Raw genomic sequence first — 16327 nt, forward strand, 5'->3', positions numbered from 1 at the left:
TATATTTAATGACACCCCTTTTATTGCAAGCGGGAAAAAAAGGTTGTCATGAAAACCTCCCACAATGTGGTCCTCACATGAGGAAGAGAATAAGGATTTGTGGACAGCAGTTGAGGATGGGAAGACGGCCAGAAAGGAGAGCAAATAAGACTTTAATTGAAGCGATGGTTTCATTAGAAGGTGTAGAAAGAGATCAAAGTCTGTACAATGATTAGGGGAGAACAATAATGGCACTTAGACTCGACTTGAGTCGTGAGGCGGCTGCTTGTTGTCATTCGGAGTGTAAATGAATCATGTCAAAGCATTTGTTGAACGGCGGACATGTGACGTGGAAAACGATCAATGGTTTAGTTTCAGAATCAAAGTCAGTACTGGAAGACAAGATTTGCAAAAACGTTGAGTGAGCAGAAAATGATGAATTTCATATGACTAATAAAATTAATGAAGTGATGTGGCCTTGTGGGAGGGCAAGGTATAACGTGAATGTTTAATTTGAATTTAAAAGTCCATTCCATAACTATATTATCTAGGAAAGGGGAGTCCAAACTCGGGTCCTCGGGGGCGGCTGTCCTGCGTGTTTTACAGGTTTCTTTCTCTGACACATCTGCTTTAAAAGCTCAGGATCATCATCAGGCTTCTGCTGAGCTTGCTGATGACCTGTTCATTTGAACCAGGTGTGCCGGGGAAGAAACCTAGAAAACATGCCGGTTACTGGCTCTTGGGGACTGGATTAGGACACCCCTGATCTCAGACAACTTATCGGACCTGTGATCCACAAATGTACAAATTATTTTTCCCCCCACTTTTTCCATTTATTTATTACAATTTTTCAACTTTATCCATCACAATTCTTGAGCTAAACACTCTGTTTTTCCCCCCCACCCCAATTAAAACAAGTCCAGTCGGTGACTTATCGTGTAGAACCTGAAAGAGTCCTCAGTGGGGCATAGTTGAGCAGAGGAGGGAGAGGGGAAGGGAGATGAAGTTAAAAGACAGGTTTGAAGGAGGGAGGGCTGATTGTCCTCCCAGGGGCTACTTCCACATGAGAATATAAGCTATGTGAAATTATTATTCTGTGTTCATTTGCTCCTCTTCTTTGCGGTCTTCTCTACTCCACATCCCCAGCGTCGTCGCCGTCGCCATCCATTAGCAAGGCGGCGTATTTACTGGCTGAGCTGAACTTCTGAAAAAGACAACCAATTGTGCATTCTCAGCAAATGTAAAAAATATTCTGGTTTATTATTCGGTGTCTACTGCTGGTGGGGATGGTGCTGGGGGTGGTGGGCTGGACTACAAATGTGGAGGAAGAGGAGCCCAAGTCCTTCGGGAGCAGCCTTTAGCAACTACGTCAACTGCCAGAGTTCAACGCCCAGTGACGAACTTACAGGGATTGGGGTTTCTTCGTATTTCTTTGGCTCTGGCAGTGGTCTGGCGTCTCGGTCTCTTCTGTTATCCTTTCTACAGTCAGAATGAACCCGTAGGTTAACATTCATCAGGACTCACAGCACTTGCCAATAATACTCAAACAGCAAAAAGCTTCTAACACTACAGGAGCACAAACCATCCATTTGGATCATCTACAAGTCGCTCTAGCTTTCTACCTTATGCTATGTTGTTACTGTTGCAGCACTCCAACGACCAACCGGGGATTATGAGCTTTTTGGAGCAAATGCATTCAAATGTCTCACTGCCCATAACAAAGAATGCATCATCAGTTGTATAGGTTAATTTGGGCCATTCTTTGCAGATGCCCTCATGCTAGCTCCCTGTCTTTTTATCAACTTAAAGAGTAGCTACGCTTTAGGTGGCTGACCTTTCTGCCTCCTTTCTTCGGTCTCTGTTGGGACCCTCTGCTCGCCCACGCCCTGCTCCAGGCCCTGCAGGCCCACCTCGAGCCCTTGAGGGACCCCGCTCCCGGTGAGCACCGTCAGCCTTGTTCTCATCTTAAAGGAGAAGCCAGACAGTTGAGAGAATGGATGGACAGTAAACTGCTGACTACACTTACAAAACACTATAGCAGCAAAGGCCCTTCCGTGGCAGTCACTGATGAAGGGGCATTCAAAGTCCTATCAATAAATGACTGTGGAAATGTTGGGTCCAGTGAGTCTGATGTGCTCCTTCCAGACAGCTTTGGGCCTAGTTGGTCATGTTTGATTACAGTGTCCCCCCACTTCATTAGTCTAAATTAAGCTCCTCAATTCACTTTGATAGTTTCTTGGCACCAAGATACAACCAAAGCAATCTTATTTTTCTGGTCTGAGCTCAAAAATAGTGACCAGATATGTGGCTCAGAGAATGGCAGATGGACTTCACGGGGGAGGAAAAAAAAAAAAAAAGAAAGTAGAAAAGGTGAAACCTCAAATCTTGAATATGCTGGGGAACACTGTAGTATTTTGCATTTTACAATACAATCCAAACAGCAAGGTTTTTGTGCATATTTCCAATTCGGCACTTATCATGAATGCTAACTGTTAGCCCCCACACCAGAGAAGCTACAAGAGGACTGGTCGTAAAATGCTGGTAAAATACTTTCATAATACAGAATAATTTTCAGAAATTAACAATTCATTTAGTGACAAGGGCTGACTGACAAGTTGTTCTTGTTTGTAGATTTAAGAAGAATTAGAGTTAGGGATATCATTTTTGTAGATTTTATATACAATTATCACTCAAAATCTATCAAAAATGTTCCTCCAAACTGTACCACTTTTGGAGTATGAATAGTTGTGACACTGTACTCATTTTGGCATTAAGGGAAAAATGATCCTTTTAAATCTAAGCATAATGAAGAGCAGAATTGTTGATGAGATGGAGAAATATTATCAGTTTTCTGCTGTCATTGAACAAAATAACATCTGCTGACAAATTGTCTAGGTCATTCCTCTTGTCAAATTTTAAACGATGGTACATTTCCCTTTTAAACAAAACAACAATCCATATTATAAAAACTATCAACTCATCAGTTGATGATGCATCTATCAACTCAAGTTTAAGGCATTTTTCCCTCTTTCACACTGTGTAGTTTTGCTAATCACTAGACTAAAATATTTCAAGTATTGTATTAACAACGTTGGTGTTTACAGAAAACCCGCACTGTGTCAACAGTGACCCTTACCCTTTCCAGATCCTCTTTCATCTGCAGAATTCGAGGAGCTAAATGGGAAAAAAAAAAAATCAGGGAATAACATACATTGGTATAATAACATCTATGTACCTGTTGGGCCTTGAAATTGTACCCTCACCTGAACTTGGGAGGAACTGACCCAACAGGGGAAACTGGGGACCGGCCATCAGCTTCAGCAGAGACTGTGTTGGCCGCACTTCTCTTTGCCCAAGCATTCTCCTTGGGCGGAGGTGCAGGCATCACCTTCAGAGGTTCCTTTGTAGGAGGAGGCTGTGAGGAGGGTGCAGGGGATGACGATTCTTCTTCCCTCCCACTGAAAACCTCATTTTCCCCCGAACGCTCACTGTCTCGACACCGTGACCCTGGCAGAAGAAATCACCGATAGTTGAATTATGTGGCTTGCTCTTCAATGTTCTGACGTAGAAGTGCATGAAAACTACACAGAATCTCACCTCTTCCAGAAACACTTCCTGGCTGAGAGGACTCACTTCCAGTACGAGATCTCTCAGTGTAACTTTCCTCATTTCGCCAGCTTGGGTCTCTGGATACAAAAGGTTGATACAAATGTATTCAACTTTCAAGTTTTCTTTCTTTTTTTTGCAGCTGTGCAAATTACGTACTTGTCTCGTATCTTTCTGTCAAGGCCCCGGCCCTTGTCCTCTTCCAGCTGCCTCTGCAGCCTCTCCTCTTGTTTTTTCAGCCTCTCTTCGACCTCCCGTTCTTTAGCTGCTGTGTCAACTGGTTTGGCAGCACCAAAGATGGAGGAGGCCCGACTGCCGGAGGTTGGTGCAGCAGCTGGGGAAGATCCACCGCCAGCACTGCTACCTTCCTCGTCCTTGGGCACGCTGCGGGGCTTTAGATTCAACTTAGGCCTTTGCTGGGGAGCTGCAGGGAGAAAGAAACATGGGTTGTATGGATGGCGAAGCTCCTTGAAAATTTACAAGTCGCAAAATTCTAAGCACTGCACTCACCTCTATCCTCGTGCCTCTCATCGCGCCGCTCATATCGATCATCACGCCGCTCATCCCGCCGCTCATAACGATCATCATTGTAACGGTCCCTGTCCCCATAACGATCCCGATCGCCGTAACGGTCGTTGCTACCTCGACTATCATCGTAATCCCGACGGAAGCTACTGCCAAAGGCACGACGGCCTCCTCCACCGCCGCGAGAGTCATAACCTAGAAAGGAAAGAGCAAAAGATAAATGGATGGTTACAAAAAATAAGGATGATTATAATCAAAAAGCTCAAGCTAGTTTATCATAGTACTGCGTATACCAGTAAAGGTTATCCAAGTGAATCCATCCCATCTCAAAGACCCAAGGTACTCACCTCCTCTATCAAAGTCTCGCCTGTCTCTGTCATCATAGCGGTCCCGGTAGCGGTCTCTCCCACCATCATAGTCCCGCCGTGGACCATCTCGGAAACGGTCCGACTCATAGCGATCTCGTGACCCTGTCAGATATTTTTAATGGCTTTACTCATTTACCTAAAACACATTTGTGGTTTCAGTTTGCCTTTGGTTTGAAAAAAGACTTTCAAAACTTAATCTTCCAAGAAGTCACTACTGTAAATCCAGTGTGCTGTAAATCCACTTTCTTAATCACACTTTAAAATGTGACCTACTTTCTCCAAAGGCATCATCTCTCCTGGGCGGCGCATCGTCAATGTCTCCACTGGGCCGGGCCCTCCAGTCGGTGTCTGTCTTGTCAGGGCCCATGTCCGCCATTCTCCCACCGCGGTCCCGTCCACCCATCATTCCACTATCTCGCTCTAATTTGAAAACATATGTATAAGTATGGAATGTATCATTAACAGTACTAGATTGGTGGCTTGCAAGAGACAATATTGTTGTATAGCCCCTCAGGAATTAGTTTAAATTGATTTTGTACCTTTATCATTTGACTGGTCTGCTATATCCACACGGATTCTTCGGTTTCCCAGGTTCTGTAGGTATGAGCAAAATGACAAGAATACTTGATAGAAAAAGACCCTTCCCTTTGTACGCGTCTGCTATGGAATTTGTGCAAAAAACTTTACTTGAAAACTTAATTGCACGGTATGCAGCCTCACCTCCTCATTGAGACTTAAGGCCCTCAGGAGAGAGTCCACGTCATCAAACTCTGCATAGCCGAAGCCCTTCAACCTTTCATGGTTGCTGGGTTCACGAGGCAGACGCACTGCACTGATCTGGACACAAACATAAGCGATTCATATCAGTAGCTAAGGGCTGCACTGAGACAAAACGGGGCAGAAATGTTCACAAACATTAAATGCAACTAGCTTGTAACTACAGTTTGACCAAGTATTTCCATCTATGATAGCATGTAAAATATTTGCTTACTGCCAGGCCGCGGAAGAAGTCTTTGATGGATTCTTCTGTGACATCATAGGGCAGGTTGCCGAGAAAGGCAGTGTACGGCGGGCTGCGGGGCAGTCGAGACCGGTCAATATTGGGCTCGCGAGCTGAACGAGGTGCCGTGGGCAGGATGGACCGATCAATGGGCGGAGCCCGGAACGAATCCTCATCTGTGTGCCATGAAGTGGACACTGAAAAGACGTATAGAGGCAAAACTAAATCACTCAGCTCTCCAAATTCTTTTTGAAAAACTTACTGTCATTTCAAAAGGCTACTAACATGACCTATCAATTGGATTTGTGAAATAGCATAGAGCAGACTTGGGGAAAGCAAACTATTAAAATATAGAAACATAATGCGGACCTTAAAAAAGCTTTGCTGAAAGTACGGTAAATAGGGATTGATATGTTTATACAAGAAATACTGATGATTGGTAATTTCCCAAAGATAACATGTTATATAAGATATGCATAATTGGAGCTGAGTAAAACAGGATTTTAAATAATGGCAAAATGACATTGAAGTCACAAAACCACTGACATAAGAAATGTTACAGTGAGCTTTGATGATGACCGTGCCAGTTTCTCAAAAATCGTCTTTGAAATTAATTGCTCAGTATATTTTAACCTTGTGCAGTATTTTGACTATTTTTGGGTAATTTTCATCCACATCATTCTTGCAGTACTTTTGCCAAGGGATGGCACACTCTGGTAGTGTGATGTAAGTGTGTGTAACATTTAGTGGTTACGTCATGTTGAAATTTTACATGTTGTCACCGTCTGGGGGAAATTTTAGCTCCCTGGTCTAGTTTCAATGCTTTCTCTTTGAAGTGAAATGCCTTTAATGTAAAGATAAAATGACTGGAAAGACTACTGCACAAGGGTTAAAATGTATTCTTTTTTTTTTCAACTTAATTTCAGAAAGATCGGAAATCATCAGTTTGCAAACAGAGGAATTTTCCTTTTGTACATGATAAAATTTCTGGCTGGCCGTAGAGATAAAAAAAAAAAAAAAAAAAGTACCTTTAAATTGATGGAGAGACCTTTAAGACAATCATGCCTTGATGTCACAACTAGATAAACTCAAAACAAGATAAGCTAACATTTATGCTGCTGCTCATCAAAGTAATTTCAGTTTGTCAAATGTGTACAGACTACATAACATTATTATGAATGCAATTTGCTAATTCAGGAGGCAGCCACAGCCACAAATATGACGTGCACATGAAATAAAATTTCCCCGAACTAATTATTGAAATTGTCAAAACATATCCGCTGTTTAGAAATTTTACAGGAAGTACATTATTTAATAAAATGTGTTAAAGACACCACAAGGACGTGGATTAACGTCTACAAAATGTAAAAACAGATTGCTGTTACAGCAACACTGAAATGCTGCCATCATGCACAACTTCACCACAAAAATGCAAAATATCACTCATAATAAATCAATATCAGCACATAAACAACATTATTGAATTAAACAAAAATTTCAGTATGTGCTCACCATCTCCGTCCAAGTCATCCGTTTCATCAGCCCAGCTAGTGGTCTTGATGGGGTAGCTGGGAGCCGGGCCACTGCCTCCACTATCGTCCGCCAAGAAGTCAGTGAGAGTGAGGGTCTTCCCCTTCTTATTCTTCTTCTTAGCTAATGAGAAAACCATAGAGTTAACATAATGGTGTTGCACGCTATCACAAAATTAACTACAAGCGATAGGGGGAGATCTAATGAGATTTTTACACAAAAAATGCAGAGGAGTACACAGGAGAATACGGCAGAAAGGAGTCCTTTTGTAATAAGTGGGGATCTGGGGCACGAATAAAAGACCATGAGCATTTTTTTTTTTAAATAAGGCAAGTAAACACATCAGATCAGTCAAGTCATTCGCAGCAATGACCAATTTGCATAACAATAAAATACGCAGTAACAATGCATACTACAAAATTGTGACATTATTTTGGTATTCCGGTGAAAGAAAAGCATGGTAAAATAATGTAAAATACCCCCCAAAAATTAAGACATACACTGCAGCTAACATGAGCTGTATGCATTTCATTAAACTATTCAGTAAAATTAAAGAGCTCCACTGCAGCAGCATTTTAAAAATTAGCCAGTAACATAAACAATTCTGTTTACATTTGAAAGTTAGATCATTAATTTTCTTGCAGTCTGTTCAGTAACAAGAAAACATTTCTGAAGCCTGTAGTGCCTATTACGCATTGTTTTATACTAAAACCCTTGGAAAAATATTGTCTAGTCATTGTGAACTAAATCTTGTCTCGTGGGATCTGTCTTGACTCATCTCTAATAACCATAAAAGTTGATGCCCATGACTAAACGAAAAAAAAAACCGACCCAGATATATTTCACTGTTTTCTTAAAATGAAATTGGCAAATTCAAATACAGCATCATTGAGCTATATACTGTTGGCTTGTGTCTGTTTTATATATTAAAGGGTAAAGTATGTGTTTTTCTTATAATAGAATGAAATATGGACACATCAGAAGGAACCTGATAGTGTATCCTAAAATATTAGTCTTAACACTATACCTGTATGAACGGACTTTAGAAATGACTTGTGTTTGTGACACACAACCATAAAGCATCCATGTACAGCAGAACATTCAATATTGTCTGAAAAGCAAAGCATTACGAGTGCAGACCTTTTTTGTTATCAGTGTAGAAAATGTTAAATTAAGCTGACTGTAAGATTTATCGTGAACTAGATACAGCGACGTGCTACGAGCTTATATAATACTTTGGTTCTCTTTGACCTATTGTGGACTTTTCACTTTTTTCCTATTTTGTTAGGTCAACGAACAGCAACATTTTGACAGCAGCGATAAGATGCAAGAGAACCATGATGATAACTACGAATTAGACAAGAGAATCAAGGACAACACGTGGCAGTCAAAAAATCCACAATTCATATAGATGACTTTCCTGGAGATGCTAGCCGCAGCTTAGTCAGCACAAGGCGTGCTGACGGGGAGCATATCCCTGCTGAGCTGGCTAGCTTTTACGGCCTAGCGCACGTCGCAGAGCCACAATCAAGTACGCAATCGTCGCGCCAACATTAGACCGGAAAGACTTCAGACTTCCCCGGCCATGAACGGCTACCACTATGCGTGTGTCGAGCGAGTTAAACCGCTCCGACTGACCGGCCTAATTTCCGCAAGCACGCCGGGCGAATACTGTCGCACACGTGGGGAGAGTCCTCGTTTAGCCCGGGCTGGTCGGCCCAAGCCCTCCTCTAAAACGCGCTTGCGCTAGTTGCTTAGTGTGCTCCCAGCTTTTAGCTAGCCGTTAGCTAACACGTCATATAGCAACCGGGGTGTTGTAATACAACATTAACTACCGAGCAGAAAAATAGACATGACACTTAGCAACCAGTTGCTAATAATAAAAAAAAAAGCACGGCACCATAACACGTGTGTGAAATGTTCGTATGGAGCCAGTCGTTACTTCGTGCTGCTACCCTCCTTCGGCGGTTTCGTACGCACCGGCTTAAAAATAGCAACAGATCTACTTTCCGCACCCAAAGACGACGGGGGTGTGAGCGGGGACGTGCTTACAAGACCCGAACGCGAAGTGCCCGCTTTTTCGTTGTTAAAATAGGCTTATTTGTACCCCAACCGACCCTGTCGGTTCACCCACATAAACCTCACCTAACGCCGCCATGTTGAAGAGCGAGTTCGCGATAGTTCCCGGATGAAGGCGTCAGCGGGTTATTATCGGTAGCGCGCATCCGCGTTCACGAGATCAGCTTCCCTCCCTTGGCTCGCATGACATCCGACTTGCTGTCGTTATTATTTTAGCACCTTTATTTGAGGTTGCAAAGTACTCATACTTTGTTAAAATGTGCAGCAACAACAACAACAACAACAAAAAAACAAGCTCAAAATGTGTTATTTAATTATGGGTGAAGCCAAGTAAAAAATCTTTACAATAATATAGCCCATGAGGTCACACTAATCTAACCACGGTTTTATTGCTTACCAATGTTAAAATATGAATTGAACAGGAGAATCTGCTAATTTTTTCAACCTTGCCTCTTGCTGTCGATTGACATTGACATGCTTAGAGCTCAGCAAACAACCAATCATGGCTCAGCTTGTAAACATCACATGACATAACTCAGAAAGTTGTCATTTTCAGTCACCAGCCAGTGACAAAATGGCTACCCTCTGACAGGTAGATTTTTGCTGCTTTATTCATAATCCACAAACACCATATGGAGATGTTCATAATACTGTGGTGTTCATAATACTCTGCACTAGTGGTCTTGCATGAAACACTATTGTGAAACAAAAATTTGCGGTTGATTTCCCCTTTGAAGTATTTTTTGTGTACACATTCTGAAATATACTGTAAGCATCAATAAGATTTTTACAGTCAATTACCTGTACAAAAAATACCCATTTGAGCAACTTGGCTCAATGAAACAAAACTATATCTGCAGTAGAGATGAATGTGTTTGGAAAATCGAGCAATGGCAATTTAATATGCAAATGTTTATTTTTTTTTCAAACAAACACAAGTAGTGCATTCTCTGTCACTGCATTAGAAAGAATAATATTGGATTTTTTTTTATACATAAATATGTTGGTTTTATAGGTAGGGTTGTGCTAAAATATAAGCAAATGAACCATGAATTAAAATGACAGTCACAGTTCATTTATGTATTTTAGAGGCGTTAACTTACGTAAGCCTTTATCTTGCACTCTGTTTCAGCAATCAATATGACAATTTCACAAAACTCTACCAAACACGTTATACAGATTTTACTTTGACATAAATGTAATAAATAATAAAATTCATATCAGAGTCGGACTTGTGACCCACTCAACTCTCACCATGACTTAATGCTTTAAACATTCAAGTAAACAATGAATCTCTTGATTCCGAAATTTACTTAATGGCTCAAAGAAGAGCCCATGTGACCTTTCTTCTGACTACAAAAAAAAACAAAAAAAAAACTTTGATATCAAATTATCCACTGTATATATTCAAAATTGTGCTTCATATTATTGGACTCGACTAAGAACAAAAAAGCACAAGTACTTAAATTTTGCAAAAGACTGTAAATTCTAGTACTCGTGGTGAATAGGGTGAGCGTTTATGTTTTTAAAAGATTAAAGAGATAAGTGAGATAAAATGATAACAAAAAACAAATGACAAAACCTACTTGTCCATCTTCACGTTTTGAGTTTGACTTCTCTATTGGCCAAAAATAAATAAAGTCAATGCCCAAAGACGTGCCACGGTAGCTCTTTTTAACAGTACAGTGCTCAGAGGACAATTTATTAGATACACTGTATAGCATTGTGTTATATATTTTGAGTTTCAAAATATTGCTGTCACTAATTTCTAAAGGTATTAATATAACACTGAAGTGTTCTGGCATTATTGTGACCTAGTGATTAGCACATTTGCTTCACAGTGGAAAGATCCGGGTTTGAATCCCAGTATGACTTGGCTCCAAATTTTATATGGGCATCTGCTGTGAGGCAGACACAATAATTCTACTTTATCATGATGATTCCTCTCATGTAATCTCCTATGAACGTAGAAGAATGCTGTGAATAGTAAGTTTTATGTACTGTACTGAAACAAATAATACACCAACATCAGCACTGATGGTAAAAAGATTGTTTTATTGCTGCCAGATCACGCATTACTTAATGACCTTGTTCACTTTAGTCGCATATGATGGAATTATGTTCTGGAATTATATTCCTGAATTATTATTTTTTTCTTTCTTGGACAGCCCTGGATTGTCTTTCTCAGGAACTTTGGCCGACAGCTCATTGGAGGGCATCTTGGAGTCTGTAGAAAATGAAAATGAAATTTATTTTGAATCACTTTCACCAACTTTTACATCTGCTTGATCATACAGTTCCCTAAAAGGTGATATCACTGTTCCTCTCCACCACAGTATCCATTTCATCCTGCAAACTTGAACGCCCCAAGAAGAAATACAATTTGACCATGTGAGACATCACAAAATATCTAAATGAGTGACTTTTTCTTTTGTGTGTTATCACCACAAATAGTACACAATCATGGCAATGAAGAGCACAGACATGAGAGAACTAAAAATGGAACTTCCTGTGACAGGAACAAAAACTGCTTCTTTGTATTTAGAACAATTTTCTTTGTAATACTTACTTGAAATCACCACCATCCAGCAGGCTCTTGTAGGTGGCGATCTCAGCTTCCAATTTCACCTTGAGGTTGAGAAGAGCCTCGTACTCCTGCGTCTGCTGTTGGATGTTTGTACGCAGGTTTCCAAGCTCTTCCTCAAGATGTAAGATGATAGCATTGTACTTCTCCATTTCCATGTTGTTACGTAGCTCTGTGTTGCGTAGTGTGTCTTCTAGGGAGGCTTTCTGATAAATCATCATTAAAAAAAGAAATGTGATGTTTGGGAGGATACTTGCATTATTTCAAAATGGGTAAAAATAATAATCACTTACTAAGCTCTGTTGAGATGCCAGCTCGATTTCCAAAGTTTGTATCTGTCTGGCTAAGTCACCCCGTTCCATTTGGGCACCCTGGAGCGCTTCTGTGTTCTGTGATACTTGTGCCTGAACTTCTGCTGTCTAAAGTTGAGAAAAGGGACATCATACATTTTCCAAAGATACAATTTCCATATTCTATTAATGGTGTTCATGATGAGCCTCCACAGCACCTGATTTTCATGCCAGCGTTTGAGGTCCTCTGCATTTTTGAGTGCAATCTTCTCATAGTTACACCTCATGTCCTCCATGATTTGAGACAAGTCTTGACCTTTGGGGGCGTCGACATCCACTTGCACACCTGACTGGGAGATCTGATTCCGCAGCTCCCTTACCTCCTACATGACAACATTGAGAAGAGAGATAATAGCCATTTAGAATTAACTCGAAAGGTAATTCCCAATGCAAATGATGAACACATCATTTAAAAGTCCCTATAATTTACTATCTATCTATCTATCTATCTATCTATCTATCTATCTATCTATCTATCTATCTATCTATCTATCTATCTATCTATCTATCTATCTATCTATCTATCTATCTATCTATCTATCTATCTATCTATCTATCTATCTATCTATCTATCTATCTATCTATCTATCTATCTATCTATCTATTAGCTCTAACATTTTACTATTGACTCTTTTACTGGAACATCTAAATGCTGTTTTCAAGGTTTTTTTCTGCACATTACATAATTCCCTCACTCTCATTTTTATACTGTCAAGGTCTTAACAAGGTCTAAACAGGAATAATCATTTGCACACCTCAAGGGTAACTTTGAATGGAAAATATACTGGCTTTTTTTTCTATTATGTCTACTCACATTTTCATGATTCCTCTTGAGGAATTCAAGCTCCTCCTTCACGGCTTCGATCTCGCTCTCAATATTCATCCTGCTCATGTTGGTCTCATCGATGACTTTCTTCAGTCCGACAATGTCCGCCTCCACAGATTGGCGAATTGCCAGTTCGGTGTCATACCTGTGCAGACCAACATTCTTTTAAAAGCTTTCACAATATGCTGTGTTATAAACTGTCACCATCCTATGACAAGCAAGTACTGTATCTTCACATCTTCTGAAATATATATATATTTTTCCTTTATTTTGATTAAACATAATGTTTAACTCTTGCAAAATTTGGATCATTGTCATCCTTCACTTTCTCAAAAATTGCTGTTTTTCCAATCTGAAAAAAGTTACTACCCAATGTGAAATCCTATGAGTGGACAGTATTGTTTTGTCTGCTTTGGCAAGTTCCAATGGCATGTGACAGCAAATCCTAGATTTGCCACATTTATATAACCTGGACTAAACACATGAGAGACTGAAGACAAAACAACATACTTGACTTTGAAGTCGTCAGCAGCCAATCGGGAGTTGTCGATCTGGAGGACCAGACGAGCATTCTCTGATATCTTGTCAAAGATCTGAAAATGTTTAGACAGTTTTTTGTCAGCTGTTGAGTAGATTTTTAGACATTCTGTTCATATTCATGTTGATAGTTTCATTTTTCAGCAACTGTTGGGAATCACTTTCCATAGTTATGTAAAAATAATCAGCAGATGTGATTTGGATCTCAGCATCTGTTTAAGAGTCAGATTACACAAAGGAGTTATGGAAGAGAAGGAAGAATGTTCCACTGACGCACTTCTCCTCTCTGAAAAAGTAACTTTTCCTTGTGAATAATGCTTGTATAAATCAATCGTGTTCATGTTCAAGTGTTTATGTGAGAAGTCTAAATACTTTGTGGGTGGGAGTGAGTTTTTTTTAAAATCCATGGTATCCTGCCTGGCAGGAAAGGGAAAGCACACAACCATTTTATGAGTTGAAGAAAAAGTGTCATTATGTGAGAAAAGATATTTGGCATTTGGAGAAAAAAAATGTGACATTTGACTCTTCTGATTGTTATGCAAGCAGTACACCCACACACATATACATCGGCATACACACTCATGCTGGCAGGACAAGAGCCTTTGTGTGCGTCTTTACCACACATCTGTTTCACATTGGGGCCCACGGACACGGGGGGGGGGGGGGGAGTGGCGTCGAATGTCAATTACAAGCAGCACCATTTGCAGAACTTTTGTGTGTGGAAGTTTCTATCCTCGTGTTGGTGACTCACCAAGGGAAGTGGTGAAAAAAATCGAAGACCAGATTGATGGGGGATGGTCAGAGCTGGGCAACCACACCCTTCATTCGTGTAGAAGAAACGGGGTAACCAAAAAAAGAAATTGCGGAAAGGAATTGCACTTCCTTGCATATTAGAATCATCAGTATATTCTTAAATGCCCCATGGGAAATAAATTATTTTAAGGTTTCTTTAAGTTTCAATCAGAAATGTGTAGATCTTTAGATTCTAAAAATGTGCTATTAACTAGTTAACTGCAAGCCCTGTTATAATTGGCTCATTTTTAAAACTTATATAGCTGTCAATAGGAGTAAATGACTTAATGGATCTTGGACGTCTATATCAGTCAATGGCATTGAATGGGCTGGAAAATGTGACACCAGTTTGCGTCAGCTTTTATCAAAGTTAGCTTTGACGTTCTCGCAAAAGAACAACGCAGGCCCCAGGGTGAGACCTCAAATTCCTGGGGTACACCAAAAGATGAATGATGAATTTAACCTGCAGATATTTTTAGATGATGGTGAACAAATTATTCTTATCATAAAGTAACTGTTCTACCAACCTGTTTGCGGAGGTCTTCAATGATGGGTTCATACTTGCTGTAGTCTCTCATGTCAGGCCCTCCGGTCTTCAACGCCTCCCTGATCTTCATCTCCAGCTCTTGGTTGGCCTGCTCCAGGTTCTTCACCGTCTCAAGGTAGTTGGCCAGGCGATCATTGAGGTTCTGCATGGCTCCTTTCTCATTGCCCGTGATGCCGGCTCCCATGCCAGCACTTGCTGCCATGGATCCACCGAGACCCACAGCCAAACCACCGCCCATCCCGCTGCCCAGTTTGGTTGGTGCACAACGCAAAGAGGATACAGTGGAGATGCGGATGTCACCAGTACCGCCATAGGTGCTGGCAGCCCGGTAGCGGGGTGTGGCGTGCATTGCAGATATCTGCTGGAAGTTGGATCTCCTGTAGCTCATGGTGGAGAAGTTTCTGTGTTACAGAGAAGAATGTGAGAAGTACAAGCTTGCTGCTAGTCGGCGTCAGAAGAGACGATGGCTGTGGGAAGTGGGGAATTTATACTCCTCCTTCTTTGCCTCAATCTCAGTTGGTCTTTTTAGACCCGGCCCACTTCAACATCGCCCCATTTTTCATTTCCTGCTTGCTCTCACGCTCTGAATTGCCCGCATGTTTCCTTTTGCAACTTAGTGTGTCTTCAATTGTCATGGAAACCTACAGAGCATATTATGGGCAACAAACCCTGCATGACCAATGCAAATCAGTTTGGTCAAGCAAGAGAGAGCAGAGGCAAATGAGGGAAGTGTAGGGTTACATAATCTTTAACTGAAAAATCAAAGATCTTGGCAAAAACAACCAAATACGTTTGGTTTTCCCATAAAAGGACTCATTTCTGCTTTTCATTGTAGTCTCAAGGTTTGGTCAGTCAGGCACGGATGTAAAAACCTCCTACCACATGCAACACATGCACATACGGTTTAAATCAAAAGTTTGGAAACATTCATTATTCAGTAGTTTTTTTTTCATTTAAAATTAATACTTTATTCAGTGACACTAAAAAGAAATATTGGTGGAAGTATTTCAAAAAAATTTTTTCAAAGTAGGCAAAATTGGCACATCTTGGTGTTTTCCTGCATTTTTTAATGCATCTAATAATAGCTTTCCCTGTTACTTCCAATTTATGAAAATACATTTGTACAAGATAAAAAAAATAATGAATTAACTTAAATTTTAAATTTATACATTTGTTTTCTCATAAGGTAACTTAACCTTTGTTGAGATGAAATTAAAAAAAAAAAAAAACATAGCAACAGCACTGATACATTAACATGTGTTTTTAATTGAGACTTTTGGGGGGATCCGAAGTATACAGAACCAACAGTTTGGTGTTTTCTCATTATTAAAAAATCCTTAATTGTAGATTAGGATTTAAAGTGCTTAAAAGAATGAAGACATATTCATGGAATTATTTAGTCAACAAAAATGTAAAAATCAGAACAGCATATGATTTCTAATTTAGATTCTCAAGGTTGGCCCAGATAACAGCTTTGCAAATCTTGGTGTGTTTTTCACTCAACTTTAAAATGTGGATGATGCTTTATGACCTGGAATGACTCTCTGTGTAAAGTTGTAAGAAAGTGGATTTGAGGGTGTTACCAAACTTTTGACCGGGACCAT

At 40.3% G+C, this 16327-nt stretch overlaps 2 protein-coding genes across 5 annotated transcripts; both read right to left on the reverse strand.

Moving 5' to 3' along the window:
* eif4ba (eukaryotic translation initiation factor 4Ba) lies at window positions 1-9271 on the reverse strand. Of its 4 annotated transcripts, none has more exons than XM_088422378.1 (15): window positions 9154-9271; window positions 6991-7131; window positions 5470-5654; window positions 5199-5315; window positions 5018-5072; window positions 4752-4898; window positions 4458-4580; window positions 4096-4305; window positions 3745-4009; window positions 3577-3665; window positions 3243-3486; window positions 3116-3153; window positions 1814-1943; window positions 1386-1458; window positions 1-1183 (listed from the first exon to the last, which is right to left on the reverse strand). In XM_088422378.1, exons 1-15 carry the CDS (start codon window positions 9164-9166, stop codon window positions 1109-1111), a joined length of 1905 nt encoding a protein of 634 aa, XP_088278504.1. In that variant the 5' UTR covers window positions 9167-9271; the 3' UTR covers window positions 1-1108. The 4 variants fall into 4 exon arrangements, with proteins under 4 accessions (XP_088278504.1, XP_088278502.1, XP_088278505.1 ...); XM_088422376.1 differs by having other exon boundaries at window positions 5470-5675; XM_088422379.1 differs by lacking the exon at window positions 1386-1458 and having other exon boundaries at window positions 5470-5675.
* Window positions 9272-11122: 1851 nt separating this feature from the next.
* On the reverse strand, window positions 11123-15195 carry LOC148419089 (keratin, type I cytoskeletal 18-like). The gene is made up of 7 exons (XM_088422383.1): window positions 14704-15195; window positions 13358-13440; window positions 12836-12992; window positions 12180-12344; window positions 11965-12090; window positions 11657-11877; window positions 11123-11314 (listed from the first exon to the last, which is right to left on the reverse strand). Exons 1-7 carry the CDS (start codon window positions 15109-15111, stop codon window positions 11293-11295), a joined length of 1182 nt encoding a protein of 393 aa, XP_088278509.1. The 5' UTR covers window positions 15112-15195; the 3' UTR covers window positions 11123-11292.
* Window positions 15196-16327: the final 1132 nt, after the last annotated feature.

The sequence above is a fragment of the Hippichthys cyanospilos genome, chromosome 9 (genome assembly GCF_059441005.1).
Source record: "Hippichthys cyanospilos isolate Australia breed blue-spotted pipefish chromosome 9, RoL_Hcya_1.0, whole genome shotgun sequence".
NCBI classification, from domain to species: domain Eukaryota; kingdom Metazoa; phylum Chordata; class Actinopteri; order Syngnathiformes; family Syngnathidae; genus Hippichthys; species Hippichthys cyanospilos.

Coding starts and splice junctions, on each gene's coding strand:
- eif4ba (XM_088422376.1), bottom strand. Junction 4,010..4,095: donor TGAGAGGCACGAGGATAGAG/GTGAGTGCAGTG, acceptor TTCTCCCTGCAG/CTCCCCAGCAAAGGCCTAAG. Junction 1,944..3,115: donor TGAAAGAGGATCTGGAAAGG/GTAAGGGTCACT, acceptor TTCTCCTTTAAG/ATGAGAACAAGGCTGACGGT.
- LOC148419089 (XM_088422383.1), bottom strand. CDS start 15,111: ATGAGCTACAGGAGATCCAACTTCCAGCAGATATCTGCAATGCACGCC. Junction 13,441..14,703: donor TTGAAGACCTCCGCAAACAG/GTTGGTAGAACA, acceptor AAACATTTTCAG/ATCTTTGACAAGATATCAGA. Junction 12,091..12,179: donor AACGCTGGCATGAAAATCAG/GTGCTGTGGAGG, acceptor TCTCAACTTTAG/ACAGCAGAAGTTCAGGCACA.